At 39.3% G+C, this 16,508-nt stretch overlaps 1 protein-coding gene across 1 annotated transcript in view; it reads left to right on the forward strand.

Moving 5' to 3' along the window:
* Positions 1–1,754: 1,754 nt before the first annotated feature.
* Positions 1,755–16,508, forward strand: part of LOC120521454 (ATP-binding cassette sub-family B member 7, mitochondrial-like) — a gene marked incomplete at both ends in the record, with an annotated part of 32,080 nt that continues 17,326 nt past the window's right edge. Inside the window, 4 exon segments of the mRNA XM_039743053.1 lie at positions 1,755–1,887; positions 4,305–4,573; positions 10,881–10,969; positions 11,052–11,139. Coding sequence (XP_039598987.1) covers positions 1,755–1,887; positions 4,305–4,573; positions 10,881–10,969; positions 11,052–11,139 — 579 coding nt within the window.

Consider the following 16,508-nt stretch of genomic DNA (forward strand, 5'->3'; position numbering starts at 1 on the left):
CCACGATGTTAGGGGCCTGTTTATTTGTTAAATCTGTCAAGACCTCCACTCTCTCGGAGAACCTGGCCAAACCAAGAAAGGCCTGGACCTGCTGCTTGGTTTTCAGATGGAGCCACTTCAAAATGGCATCTGGGGAGGCCTGAGGCACTTCTTGATAGGCCAAAAGTATGAGGGGAAGGATCTGGTCCCAGTTCCTTTTATCCTTAGTGACCACATTGCGTAACATTTGTTTGAGAGTTTGATTAAACCTCTCTACGAGTTTGAGGATGGTATACTTTGGTTGCTAGGTGCTTGATTTTGAGCAACTTGGCAACTTCCCTGAATGTCTCTGAGGTGAAAGGTGTCCCTTGGTCCATCAAGACTTCTTTAGGGATGCAGACTCGCATTAAAGACCCCTACCAATTCCTGTGCGATAGTTTTGGAATTGGCTACTCTCAAAGCGTTGGGCTTGGGATAATGAGTAGCATAATCCACAAGGACTAGAATATATTTATATCCTCTCTCAGAGGGATCAAGGGGTCCTATGATAAGAACTGTAAACATCGATAAAACTCATTGTTAAATTATAAATAGACCCACTTTGCTGGGAGGACTGTTAGACTTGTTGACTTGACGTTGAATGCCTGCATGTACTTGAGTAGCGTAGTGTAAATAACGTCAGGCGAAGTGAATGCGCAAAGCAAAATGCTCTATGTGTAGTTATTTATTTATTTATTTATTGTGTATTACTGCCAAATCAGACTCTTGACTTGTCGAACTCTGATTTTAATGCAAGTGATCTGGAGATCAAAAACGAAGGTCAGGTACCTCCATTAGCTGATCTGTCCCCAGCTGATTGGTTCCCAGCTGATAGTAGTGCTGAACATGCTTGTGTAGCTGACATGCCTGCAGCAATGTTCACCCTGGGTGGACTATACAGACAGAGATCCGTGGGACACAAGCTGGCTACTGGATTTTACCAAACAACACAAGATGCTAGTGGACACTGTGGATTACCAGCCACTCGACTACTTCAGGTTTTATTTTCCAGCAAGTGCCTTTCATCTTATGAGTGTTGAGAAAGCAGGCATTTAATAAGAATGTAATACTTTTGTGAATTTACATACTGCTCATGGAACATAAAACAGAGTGACATTTGTTATAAGTATTTTATGTTGATTTATGTGTTAAACCACTTCTTTGAGGGGTTTTTGGGAAAATATTCATGACTGCTTATACTATATATTGTTTGTCAATCCAGTTCTGTTGGAATTTTATGTAATTGTTTTTGAGAATTGGAATTTAGGATAGCAGCTACTGAAGAGCAACAGGTGGGATAGGTAACAGCCAATGGCCTGGATTTTGGTCTGATCGATCAACCAGGAAATGCTGCAGCCATATTTTGAGGTAAAATAGAAGATTCCCTTAAGTTACCATCTGTCATGAAAAATTTAGAAATTTTCCAAATATGAAACCAATTATTTATTTATTATGTTAAGGGATCATTTACATATGAGGATGCTAACATCAGTGAAGATAATATGGTCTGCTATACTCTGTATCACCTATATATAATCCTGATAAGGTGCCAGATAAAATTAAATTCTACTCTTTTAGATTTGGCACACATCAAAAGCTCTAAAAGAAATGCTACTTTAGATAAATAAGGTGCAGTTTCTCCACCAGAATAAGAAAGTTCTACTGCACTGACTACTAGCACTAATAATGCTAACTTGTGTTTTAATTTGCAAAAACAATTTTCTTTTCTTTTGTAGGTAACAAACATAGTGGTTCCTTTCATGTTTAAGTATGCTGTAGATGATCTCAATCAGATGTCAGGAAATATACTCAACCTGAATGATGCTTCTAATACAGTTGCTACAATGGCAACAGCTGTTCTGATTGGTTGTAAGTAAGACTACTTAAATCTCAAATAGCAGGTTCTGAGTATTTTATTTTTAAGTGCATACTGTACATGTAAAAATGAAGGAGGAGAATTAAATCTATTATTGATATACAGTAATCCCTCCTCAATCGTGAGGGTTGCGTTCCAGAACACCCCACAAAAGGTGAATATTCGCAAAGTAAAAACCATATGCTCATGTGGTTATTTTTATATATTTTAAGCCCTTATAAACTCTCCCACACTATTATAAACATTTCCCACACAGTTATACAGCATACACCCTTTGTATTCTCTTAGATATTAGGTAAGATTCATTTAAATTATGCATGTAAACACACTGTTTATATACAGTAAAACCTAAATATTATTTTAAAGATATCGAGCGTCTCCGATATCGCATAGGTTACAGCCATTACGACAGACTGGCCACCAGCAATAAATACGTACAATGCAAGAAAAATTGTATACAGTAAAATGTGTGTGCAGTGACACTAAACGTATGCACATGTAATAAGTACTGTACATAGAAAATGAGTTATGGTTCCTCACCAGCAATGACACGACGACTTGTCTGATAATGATGAGTTTAATTTTACTGCACAACAAAGGAGAGTGTTACAGCTCTTCTAAAGGAGCCTCTTCAGGTGATTGTGTAGCACCGCCGTTGTTCTTCTTCCGGCAGTCTTCAATCCAAATCCCTAAAGCAGATTCCATCTGGACTACCACCTTATTACATCCACTTACAACTCGTTTTGCGCCCTGGTTAAAGGACACTGCGGCTGTAGATCTTATATTCTTTTCCTTCTTTTTAAATAAAAAGAATCGTGGACTCATTGATGCTGTAATGGCGTCCTGCAGTGGTGTAGCTGTTCCCTTCCTTCAACATATCCAAAACCTTTACCTTTTCAGCAATTGTTAGCATCTTCCGTTGGTGCTTTGGCACGGCCTCTAGCAGTAGCAGGAGCAGATTGTTTTGGAGCCATAACGAAGGGCTTCACTATGCACAAAGATAAACACAAAAGAGCACAAAAGTTAACTCTTTACACAGCAAAACACGTTGATGCTGAATGAGCGAGATGAGACTTCCTGGTTAATGCAGCGGAATCGAATTCGGCGCTCCGTCGCTGAGCCAATCAGCACACTGGAAGTTAACTGCGTGCTTTGACTGGGTAGCTTCCCAGCCATCCACCAATAGTGTCCCTTGTATAAAATCAGCTGGGCAAGCCAACTGAGGAAGCATGTACCAGAAGTAAAAAGACCCATTGTCTGCAGAAACCTGCGAAGCAGTGAAAAATCTGTGTTTATATATTTAGATATGCTTACATATAAAATCCGCGATAGAGTGAAGCCATGAAAGTCGAAGCACGATATAGTATTACTGTACTGTACTTCTGTATATCTGAGTGGACATCTAGTATCTAATAGCTTTTTCGTGGATTTTTTTTTCTTTACATACTTTCTTTTTATCCATATTTAGATCTACCAAATTAGGAATATGCATGAATGTAAGATATAACATCCTGAAGTAATAGTCATGATCTTTAACTTTTTTTAACCTACATTTCATGGCTACTGTGGCTTTCCCTGACTTAAAAGTTATATATGTTAAAATAATTTTTGCTCTTAATGGATGGAGAATTCCCCCACAATATTGAGATTAGAGCCATAGAGCCCTGTATTGGGCTGTTAACTGCTATTTGGTCTGTTCTCCATTAGGAAAGCCTGTTTGGCACTTGCAACACCATCATTTAAACAAAATACCCAATACCATAAAGACTAAATTACCTATTTGGGAATATCAATGTAATGATGTCCTTCTAGATTTAAATTGAATGTGTGAGGACACATTGCCCTGTCAATTATGATGTGGACAGCACCTCTTAGAAAACTGATCATTTGTGATAGCCACAGAGTAAATGCACAATTGAATTCACAATTGAACTTTTAAGTGCAGTTAACTATAACATATTTTTAATACTTCCATCGTGTTTTATATCGGCCTATTGCTACCATTTTGGCTTATCACTGATAGCCTAGTAACATGTAATTGGTGAAAAGAATCTCAGACCTAAAGTGTCATTATGTTTTTGAAGAAATAGGGATGGGGGACTACCACAGTAACATGAAAAGGATAATTTGAAAATATAGTTGTGTACAGTATCTTGGGGATGGTATGTGCAGTGGGAAAAAATCAGCTAAGAAAAATATATAAGGAAAAGTGGTAAGTTCAGATTTTCCCATCCTCCAATACAAAGTCTAAAGCACAATGAAAAAATAAGGATTGGGGGATGATTGAGTTTGGTCATTTGAGCAAATTTCTTACATTAGAGGAATTTCTAGGATTTGGAAAATACTTGGGAACAAGTGGATATATATAATATGGTCATAATAATACAGAGTAAATATTCCTGTTTTTCAGATGGAATATCAAGAGCATCATCTTCACTGTTTAATGAACTTCGAAATGCGGTGTTTGGAAAAGTAGCACAGAGCTCCATCAGAAGAATTGCCAAAAATGTCTTCCTTCACCTACACAACCTGGACTTAAACTTTCACCTAAGTCGACAGACAGGAGCTCTGTCTAAGGCTATTGACCGTGGAACAAGAGGCATCAGCTTTGTTCTCAGTGCTCTTGTTTTTAACTTAGGGCCAACTATGTTTGAAGTTGCACTTGTCAGTTCTATTTTAGTAAGTAAGCAAAGACATAAATAAGAACTATTTATTACATTAAAAACATATTTACAAGCATAACCATTAGCGCTGTGTCTAATAGCTATTTTGCTTATTGATAAGTTGATGAATTACAGCGATTTAGTGATTACTCGAGGATTTTGAAAAAAAATCCATTGTCTGTGCAAAAAGTACAAGCGTTGTGTTTGAGCCTGAAAAACTTCAGTTCTCCTCACAAGCCCCTCTTGAAATTGAGGTATGCATTTAAAATTGCATTTGTGAAAAAGTACATAGCTGTTAAGTCAAGCTTAATAATTTCAAGGGCTAGTAGGGTGAAACCATTGTCGAGTACTGACAAATGCCTAGAGTGTATTATTTCGTTTTATCCACTAGATTGCAGCAAAGATCACAACATGAACAGACGCTCGTGTACTTCAAGGTTCCTTTTTTTTTTTACAGTATGGCATTAAATACTAGCCATCGCTATCATTAAGAATACTCTGTAGAAGAACTTTTACATATTGTTGATGACTTAGATTGTGCACTGTGCTTACATCCTTGATTTCTACCGTATCTCAAAACCTAATTAAGGTTACTGTTAGGCAATGAAGTTAGCCGATAAAGTTATGTACATGATAAATATCAAAGCATATAATTGATAAGCACTCATTTTTATCAACATTTTATTCTAAATCTTCTAAAACTAATTAGAAAATAACTTAATTATTTGGCACAGCTCAATTTACATGATTTTCTGTTCTAATTTTTAATAATATAGCTGTTCTTGTATATGTAAAATGTTAGTTTGAAAAAATAGGTTAGTTTAAATTATGTTGCAAATAATTTATGTTTACATAGAACAAAGTGCTATATTTCTTAAAAAGTAAATGTTTTATGTACAACAACAAGCAGCATCTTCAGGGTTTACTTGGTGTATAAATGGTATTATATGTAATCCATTCTAAAATAATGTTAAAAATATTATACTGTAGGTACTCAAAAGCACAATCTTTAAAAATTGTGAAAAAATTCAGTTATTCTTCACTTCACTATTGCTTTGCAAAATCACCGTCTTCAAACATTCCATCAGCCTCTCCGTACACTTACACTTAAAAATGATATATCATGAGGAAAATATACTTTTTACTTAGTGAGGCAACAAGCACATACATCTAGGTCTGCCACTTCTCCAGCTTCTTTAATCTGGGTAAGTCATTGCAGAGCATTGCTTCCATTAGTGCCACTGCAGTTGATGGCTGATCTCTTTTAACAAAGTCAAGCATGACAAACGGGAGCAAAACAGACCTAAAGATCATGACATCTGGGGCAGAGAAAAAAATTAGAAAAGCACCTATTGGGAAGCATCAGAGGCAAATTCATTAAAGTAGAAAAAATAATCTGTGCCTTATTTCGGGGAAACTAAACAAAATATTTTTCTTTTGGGAGTGAGGAACAGTGAATGTTCATTTTTTTAAGAAGTTTACAAAAAAGCAAGGCTAAAGGCAATGAAAATAAGACAGTTAAGTAAGAATAGAGCAAGTTGAAGCAATGCAAATTCTATAGGAGACTTGCAAAATGGATGACTACTAATGAGTTATAGTAAGTTGAACATAATAGAGTAATTTAAAAATTGCTATTGTTTAGAGATACTCAAGATTTATAGAGGCTGTTTTCTAACAGCAGGAGTGCCCAACTCTGGTCCTGGTGGGCCACAGGGGCTGCTGGTTTTCATTCTAAACCTTTTCCTAATCAGTGAACAGTTCTCACTGCTAATTAACTTCTTTTTCCCTTCATTTTATTAGCACTATTTTTAAGGATTCAGTCCTCTGAATCGATTTGTTTCTCCATTAAATGTCTGCCAAACAGAAATGAGATTTGAAATGAGCCAACAGATGACCAGCTAAATTGGAACGTCAAACTCCAACCAATTTCACTCTAACCAGTTTCTTAATGAGAAGCCAATTCTTGCTGTTAATGAAAGCCGTTACAATGATCCCTCACTATATCGTGCTGTGACTTTCGCGGCTAAACTCCATCGCGGATTTTATATGTAAGCATATCTAAATATATATCACAGATTTTACGCTGGTTCGGAGATTTCTGCGGACAATGGGTCTTTTAATTTATGGTACATGCTTCCTCAGTTGGTTTGTCCAGTTGATTTCATACAAGGGCGCTATTGGCGGATGGCTGAGAAGCTACCCAATCAGAGCACGTATTATGTATTAAATAAAAATCCTCAATGATATACGATATGCTTCCCACGTGGTGCTTCGCATACTTAAAAGCCAGATCAGCACGTGTTGATTTTTGATTGTTTGCTTTTCTCTCTCTCCCTGACATTCTCTGCTCCTGACAGAGGGGGTGTGAGCAGAGGGGCTGTTCGCACAATGGTCTAGAGGATACTGACGCTCCTCTGAAAAATGCTGAAAGACTACCTTCACTTTGCTTTCTTACTTGCGGCTGCTTTGTTGCAGTGCTTCGCATACTTAAAACTCCGAACAGCACCTATTGATTTTTGATTGTTTTTCTTTTCTCTCTCTGCTCTATCTCTCTCTCTCTGACATTCTCTGCTCCTAACATGCACTCCTTTGAAGAGGAAGATATGTTTGCATTCTTTTAATTGTGAGACGAAACTGTCATCTCTGTCTTGTCCTGGAGCACAGTTTAAACTTTTGAAAAAGAGACAAATGTTTGTTTGCAGTGTTTTAAAGTCACTGTCTCTACAACCTCCTGTGTTTCTGTGCAAATCTGTGACCCAAGCGTGACAATATAAAAATAACAATATAAACGTATGGTTTTTACTTCGCGGATTTTCACCTTTTGTGGGGGGTTCTGGAACGCAACCCCCGTGATCGAGGAGGGATCACTGTATTGAATATCATCACTTGTTGCTGCTCTCATTCTGCCACATCAGACTGTTGATTTTATGTTTTTTTGTAAGACCGCCATCAAGATGTTTTGGAGATCTGACCATGACCGAACCTTCACCTTTCTTTATTTTCAGGTCATCTGGTCATGTGGTGGCTTGTTTTGTGTCTCATTATTGTTTGGCTGCTCATTAGGAAAAAATAAACAACTAAGGGGTCTGAGTCATATCAATTAAAACTAAGGCAAAACAAGTTAATCAGCAGTAAAAACGGCTCACTAGTTAAGAATGTCAAACATCAATTTCCACATTGTGTGATCGACATATATGCAGATACCCTTAAATTAAAGTCTGCATTATGCTCTTTAATCACATCTGAATTGTTTGATTTGTAGTTTTAAACTGTGGTGCAAAAGAATAAATTAAGGAATAATGTGTCATTGTTCCATACATTATGAGTGGCCCTGTGTGTGTGGGTATGTATACAGTATATTTAAAACAGTAAATACTGCTTCAACGGCAAAGAAACTAAAACATTATCACTTTGATGAAAATATTAGATGTACAGTTGCAATTTATTTAAAGAAACTGCAAAAATGTACAAAAAAAATTGAACATAGCATTTGCAAATGTTTGGACACCCTTTCAGTTGTAAATACGGTTAGTGATTTCAAGTCCAAAATGTCTTTAAGAATTGTGAGTAAGGGGAACCATGGTGTCAAGACAAGATTGGGAAGGTTGACCAAGACAGACAGAACAGCACATATAATGTGCAGGTAGGCAAAGCAAACCCCAATATTACTGCAAGTAACCTGTAGGCATGTTTAGCTAAAAACGAAGTGGTGATGTACTATTCTATTGTGTAGTACGTGGTGCAGTCCATTGCTTACATGGGCATGACCTTCAGAAGGAATTCTTACCTGCAATCTCCCACAAAAAGCACATCTTAAGTTTGCCAAAAAATCTTTATAAGACAGGGGCATTTTACACCCAAGTGCCGTAGATAGGAGGAAAAATAGCAACATTTAAAGAGAAAACACCTTGTCAACTGTCAGGTGCAGTGGTGGATTTGAATTGAATATCACTAAAAATCTGTAGATGGATCTTAAAAGTTCTGTGTGTGTAAAACAGCCCAAGAATGTTTCACAGCCAGCCTGAAGAGACCTGTAAGGAAGAATGAGTAAACATTTCTGAAACAAGAATTCAAAGATTTAATGCATGCAACAAAAATATTTTTAAGCTCTCATTTTTGCAAAAGAGGGTGTTACTAAGCACTGACCTAGTAGGGTGCTTAAACTTTTGCATTTATCAGATTTACACTTTAATTTACATTATTTCTGTTCCATCAGATAAATTATAACTATACATTAATATTCTGTGAAAGAACGATTGTTTTACTTTGTTTTTTTTACACTTCAGATGTCAACAAAATATATATTTTGGCTGACGTTTGAACGTTTGTATGGGGTGTTAATGTATGTATATAGTGCGTGTGTGGCATGTGTGCATACATACACAAATGCAGTTAGGTCCATAAATATTTGGACAGAGACAACTTTTTTCTAATTTTGGTTCTGTACATTACCACAATGAATTTTAAATGAAACAACTCGGATGCAGTTGAAGTGCAGACTTTCAGCTTTAATTCAGTGGGATGAACAAAAAGATTGCATAAAAATGTGAGGCGACTAAAGCATTTTTTGAACACAATCCCTTCATTTCAGGGGCTCAAAAGTAATTGGACAATTGACTCAAAGGCTATTTCATGGGCAGGTGTGGGCAAGTCCGTCGTTATGTCATTATCAATTAATCAGATAAAAGGCCTGGAGTTGATTTGAGGTGTGGTGCTTGCATGTGGAAGATTTTGTTGTGAACAGACAACATGCGGTCAAAGGAGCTCTCCATGCAGGTGAAAGAAGCCATCCTTAAGCTGCGAAAACAGAAAAAACTCATCCGAGAAATTGCTACAATATTACGAGTGGCAAAATCTACAGTTTGGTACATCCTGAGAAAGAAAGCAAGCACTGGTGAACTCAGCAACGCAAAAAGACCTGGACGTCCACGGAAGACAACAGTGGTGGATGATCGCAGAATCATTTCCATGGTGAAGAGAAACCCCTTCACAACAGTCAACCAAGTGAACAACACTCTCCAAGGGGTAGGTGTATCGATATCCAAGTCTACCATAAAGAGAAGACTGCATGAAAGTAAATACAGAGGGTGCACTGCAAGGTGCAAGCCACTCATAAGCCTCAAGAATAGAAAGGCTAGATTGGACTTTGCTAAAGAACATCTAAAAAAGCCAGCACAGTTCTGGAAAAACATTCTTTGGACAGATGAAACCAAGATCAACCTCTACCAGAATGATGGCAAGAAAAAAGTATGGAGAAGGCGTGGAACAGCTCATTATCCAAAGCATACCACATCATCTGTAAAACACGGTGGAGGCAGTGTGATGACTTGGGCGTGCATGGCTGCCAGTGGCACTGGGACACTAGTGTTTATTGATGATGTGACAGAGGACAAAAGCAGCTGAATGAATTCTGAGGTGTTCAGAGACATACTGTCTGCTCAAATCCAGCTAAATGCAGTCAAATTGATTGGGCGGCGTTTCATGATACAGATGGACAATGACCCAAAACATACAGCCAAAGCAACCCAGGAGTTTATTAAAGCAAAGAAGTGGAAAATTCTTGAATGGCCAAGTCAGTCACCTGATCTTAACCCAATTGAGCATGCATTTTACTTGGTGAAGTCTAAACTTCGGACAGAAAGGCCCACAAACAAACAGCAACTGAAAGCCACTGCAGTAAAGACCTGACAGAGCATTAAAAAGGAGAAAACCCTGCATCTGGTGATGTCCATGAGTTCAAGACTTAAGGCTGTCATTGCCAGCAAAGGGTTTTCAACCAAGTATTAGAAATGAACATTTTGTTTCCAATTATTTAATTTGTCCAATTACTTCTGAGCCCCTGAAATAAAGGGATTGTGTTAAAAAAATACTTTAGTTGCCTCACATTTTTATGCAATCATTTTGTTCACCCCACTGAATTAAAGCTGAAAGTCTGCACTTCAACTGCATCTGATTGTTTCATTTAAAATTAATTGTGGTAATGTACAGATCCAAAATTCGAAAAAAAGTTGTCTCTGTCCAAATATTTATGGACCTAACTGTATATAGAAATATATACTGTAGCTTGATTATGTGTTCCTACCTGAAAGAACTGAAAGGCTGTATCCTTTGTCAGTTATTTCCAAATAACATTATGTCAGTATATCATTGTGCTGCTTGGAAGTTAGCAGAGGATTAGAGATAATGTGCAGAACAGTGTGCTGCTCATGATACATGTTGCTGAAATACTGCTTACATTCAGAAGCTTCTCAGAGGTGTTTTTTCTTTTTTTTTGTATTTACTGTTTTATTGTGGTATTCATTGCTATTTTTTCCTCTCTCTAGTATTATAAATGTGGAGGGCAGTTTGCCCTGGTAACACTGGGAACACTGGCAACATACGCTGCATTCACCATCGCAGTTACTCAGTGGAGGTACAGTATGCTACAGTTTGTGGAGTTAAATATTTTTGCATCAAGAGTTCTGGAGGGTATAATTATTGTCTATTTATTTTAGAACTCGCTTTAGGATAGAAATGAACAAAGCAGACAATGAAGCAGGAAATGCTGCAATAGATTCTTTACTTAATTATGAGACTGTTAAGGTAGGTTTCTATATTTCCTTATGTTTATTATACTGTGTTATTTAAACATATTGGTTTCTTTGTGACAAATGAAATTGCATTATTATTTTTGTTGCATCAGGTTTGAGAACTTTTTCTTGTAATTATTTTCCTGTATCTTTTGTGACTTTACGTATGCCTTTGGTGATGCATTTTACATAGTTTATGTGTTGTTGATTTGTTTTGCTTTGATTTATGTAATTGTTTCCAGATACCTGAAAAATGGAACCAGATCATTCTGTATTACTAAACTCATCTCATTGTCCGGTCAGGTTGGAGAGCATGCACTGATACATTATGTTGCTACACCCCCCACACAACAAAACAGTTTGGGATCATGGTTGGCAACCTCCCAGGCAGACACACAGTTCAGTAACCCAGCCCCCTCCAGAAATGACCATCTACCTGCTGCAGCCAAATGTTATGTGTGAGCGCCCCCTTGGCCTGGTCCAGTCACTCCGGTCCTCAACCATGGGGATCCTATGAGCTGGATCACCCTCGGGGAATCGCGTCACATGGCTGTAGTGTCGTAAGTGATGCTCCCTCACAGTACAAGTGATGTGATATGCCTCATTTGTGACTTTGTGAGCAACCGCTAATTCGACACAATGTCAAACCAGCAGTACTCAAGGATTCTCCAAAGAGATACAGCACTGAAGGAGTCCAGTCTTGGACTCAGGTCACTGGATTGGGTCCATGTCTCACAAACATATAGAAAAGCATCAGGACTCTAAAGACCTTTTGCCATAATATTGGGAGTGCCATGAACCCTTTCCTGCAACCTCATAAACCCCAATGCTCTCCCAATCCATCCACTAACATCATAAGAAGAGTCACCAGAGTCATGAATGTTGCTGCTGAGGTAAGTAAATAGACAAACTGCTGATGGCTTTGCCCAAGAAGCCATTATTGGCCTGAATCTTGTTTTTTATCCTGGACACTCGCAAGCCCAGGCACTCATACTCATCGCTATGTCTGTCAAGAGCCCTAATCAGAGCCTCAATTAACTCCGCAAAGATAATAGCATTGGTCGACCTGATGGCCGTCATACTCGGGGAGTAGCTGTTGCTGTGGCAGATTGGCTCCTTGTCCTTGTCTGATGTCACACCTTTAAAAAAATTTATTATGAGACTCAGATTAAGGCACTTTCTGGGGGCCTTGTCTGTTGTCTCAGTGTATGCTCTGACAGAGGTGAGTGATGTCTCAGCGAGGGAGACATTCTGTTTGCAGCTTTGCTCGGTGGTTGATAGGCGTCTGTGAGGTGACACTCCTCCTGCCATGGATGACTTCATTGCAACTGCTGACTCTGACAGACCTGGCTAAGTGGATTGTGTTGGTCCTTGTGGGTCTGATGACCATGGTGAAAGTGGCTCCATGTTCCTTGACTTTGCAAAAGATCTGGGACTGTGGATTGCTGAATCCTGGTTCCAGTGCTTTGTGCAGTTGGAATTAGTACCCTAATACTCATAGTGTGTTGATGGACCTGGAGGCTCCTATAAAACTGCAGGGTCTACAAAAGTGCCCAATTTCTGAAAGATATAAAAAAGGCTAAGGCTGTTTACAAGAGGAAGATTGAGGACTGCATCTATAGTAACAATACAGGCAACTGTGACAAGGGGTTCAGCACTTCACAAGCTATAAATGCAGCAACACCTTCACTGTTGACAGTGACACTTCGCTGGCTGAGGATCTGAACCATTTCTTTGCCCACTTCGAGGTAAAGTCACCAGAGACAGCTACATCACATCCACCAACCCAAAACAGCCATATTCTTGTGGTGGAGGAGCATGAGGTGAGGTGCACACTGATGCCAGTGAACCCGAGGAAGGCTGCTGGACCTGAGGGCGTCTGTGGTTGAGGGCTGTTGGATTGCACAAATCAGCTGGCTGGGGTCTTCTCCAAGATCTTCAACCAGTCCTTATCCCAGTCCACCATTCCACCTTGCCTGAAGTCCTGTATTGTAGTTCTACTGTCAAAAAAGTCTATCTCCAGCAGTTTAAGGGCCTACCATCCAGTGGCACTTACTCCCTTGATCATGATGTGCTTTGAGAAACTGGTCCAAACTCGCATCACTTCAAGCCTTCACACAATGTTAGACACAAACCAATATGCTTACAGGGCAAACAGGTCTACAGTGGATGCCTTAGCCACAACTCTCCATACTGTCCTAACCCACCTAGAGCAGAAGGGGAGTTACTCTAGGCTGCTCTTTGTAGACTTTAGCTCTGCATTTAATACCATTGTCCCTCATAAACCGGTGACCAAACTGACAGATCTGGGGATTTATCCTTGGAAGCGATCAGAGAGGAAGTCAATAATCCAGAGGCAGTGATAAGATGCCCCACATCTTCTCAGCCTCAGCACTGGTTCTTCTCATTGCAATGTGCTGAGCCCCATTCTCTTCACCCTCTACATCCATGACTACACCCTGCACACTCCAGCAACAACTTCATTAAATTTGCAGATAACCCCACTGTAATGGGGCACATCTCGGAGGGATGAAGTGGAATGGTTGTCAGGGTGGTGCAGAGACAACAATGTGGTATTAACACCACCAAAGCCAAGGAGCTGATCATCGACTTTAGGAGGAAGTAGACTAATATCCAGCCCCTTTTCATTGATGGGTTGTGTGTAGAGGGTTTTGAACTTCCAGTTCCAGGGTATGCATGTAGACGAGAACCTGAATTGGATCGCAAACACCACAGAGCTGGTAAAGAAGCCACAGCAGAGACTTTACTTCCTGAGGATCCTCAGGAAGAACTATTTCACCCAAAAACTGCTCATGTCCTTCTACTGTTGCTCCATATGAAGCATATTGACTTATTGCATCTGTGTGTGGTTTACTAGCTGCACTGCATCAGAGAGGAAAGTGCTCCAGAGGGTCGTCACCACTGCTCAGAAGATCATCGAATGTCGTATCCCATCCTTGGAAGATCTTTACGGTTCCAGCTGCCTGAAAAAGGCCCGCAGCACAATTATTATTATTGAACTGCTGCTTTCAGGCAGATGCTTCAAGATAATAAAAACATGGACAAATAGACTAAAAAATAGCTTTTACCAAAAGGCTGTGACTGCACTAAATGATGCTCACACGGTTAAACTTTTAAAAGGAACAAATTATGCAATAAATACCAGCAAAATGTGGAAAATATCTCATTGTGTAATGTATGTTTTGCTTTTCCACTTTTAGAATCTCTTTTATAAATCTTCATATTTATAGTCTTTTGTAGTTTTATAATTTCTTGCTGTTTTGCACCAATAGGATGGCATCCAATTTCATTGTACATGTACAGTGACAGTAAAGATATTCAATTCAATTCTGACCACAGTGTTATTGTTACTGTAAACTCTGAAGATCCAGCTTAGGTCCAGTAGGTTACCACCTACAAGGAGAATGAGTCTAGAACTGGCCAGACTCCAAGTTCAGGCTGTTTCCAATGAGTCTGCATCAAGTTTGTGTGAGGAACTTACAGATTTGGGTGCGACTGCTGATCCTAATGTGATGTGGGAGACCTTCAGTGACAAGACCCTGAAGGTTGCTGAGGGCTTTGTTGGTGTTGCCAGTGTTCTCAGAAGGAGGTGTTTCATCTCGCAGGGAACCCTGGATATCATCAAGAGGAGTCACAGCACATTGGTTAATAGTAACTCCGTTCTGTATCAGGAACTTAGAAGGATGGCTGCAAGGGCTCTGAGGGGCAGATAAGAAGGCATTTGTTAGAGGAATCTGTGAGCAAGTGACACACCATCTATGGTCTAGTGACCCATGTCCTGCTTACAGAGGAATCAAAGCATTATAGTCATTAGAATCTGCTCTTCGGAGAGTTGCAGTCAAGGCAAATGGTGATCCTTAACACTAGAATTACCACAGCCTACGAAAAAACTTGTAGATCCGTCCCACCTTAAATCGCTTCACACTTCTCCATCAGCATCTTTTGTCCTGTAAATGTGTCGATAAGCAGCAAGCAGCCAGCAGCCTGCTATCACATCCTCCACCGCCACACAGTTTTCTCAGCTTAAAGCTGTTTACTTGCGTGTCAGTTTTATAGAGTGAGAAGTCACGCAAAATGACACATTTTATAAATACTATATCGCTATTTGGAACACTTGCATTTCATGTGTGTTCCATGTCTACAACGATCTATGTAAATACATCGTTAAAACAGAAACATTTTTCATGTTTTAGTAATAATTGACAAAATGTAGACATGAAGTGTATAATGTGTGAAGCCTGAAGTCCAAATATCAAAGAAACACTTTCACAAAAGGTACAAATGTAACAGAACAAGTGCGCTTTTATTCAAGAATATAACTGCAGAAAAAGAACCGCGTTAGTATGCGACATTGACACGCATTTGCTACGATCGCTTCGGTGGCACAACAGTATCAACTGTTGACTGGTAATCAGAACTTCACGGGTTCAATCCCAGACAAGTCCATTTTGAGAAGTGACTACTTACTATTTTAGAATAAAAACATATATTTGATTCCAGTCTGTAACAGCGGGTGTAATTTATGATACTTGTAAAGGTTAGGTTTGTTTTTTTTTTAATTTATTTTTATTCTCTCAGTCGCCTTAATGAAACCCCCCAGCATTTGACAGTCCTGCTTTCACATAAAGACACGCTATAACACCAGAGGTGAACTCGGATCATGACGACTGTTCTACATCAGAGCAAGAATGCACTTTTGCCATCACTGTACTTTGTATATGTACATGGGAAGCTCTGCACTCTACTTGTGACTTTACACTGTAGGAAGTAAGTAAATAAATAAAAGTAAATAGGTAAATAACATTCGATCTGGCTCTTACATACAAAGTACAGTGACGGCAGCTTCCACCTGCAGCTATAGAGTCTTCAGTATGCAAGTGACTCTACATGCTAGTGTTCATTTCTGGACGGTTCTTGAGGCTGATCTTCCAAATAGCTGTGAACCACCCAGTCTCACTGGGATTGCAACGGTGGTGAACCAACTAAGGGTTGGGAAGGCTGCAGGGAGCTGTGGTATCCAGGGTGAAATTTTCCAGATACGTGGTAAGGTTGTCCTCCTTGCAGGCATCACCCCAACTGATTGGAAAACGGGACTTGTCATCCCTATCTTGTAAAGGAAGGGTCTAGGGTCATCCTCAGTAGGATCTGCGATCACTTACTTGCTCACTTACTAGTGACCGGAGTAGTCTGATTTTACGGCTAAGAAGTCTACTGGCGACTGCATCCTGGCACTAAGGGTTCTCATGGAGTGCAAATAATAATGGCTGATTTTCTTTGTAGCCTTTGTTGATTTTCATAAAGCGTTCGACTCACTTGATCAAGCTGCCCTGTGGGACATCCTGAGAGTTTATGGGATCCCCC

The sequence above is a fragment of the Polypterus senegalus genome, unplaced genomic scaffold, assembly GCF_016835505.1.
Source record: "Polypterus senegalus isolate Bchr_013 unplaced genomic scaffold, ASM1683550v1 scaffold_778, whole genome shotgun sequence".
Taxonomy (NCBI): Eukaryota; Metazoa; Chordata; class Cladistia; order Polypteriformes; family Polypteridae; genus Polypterus; species Polypterus senegalus.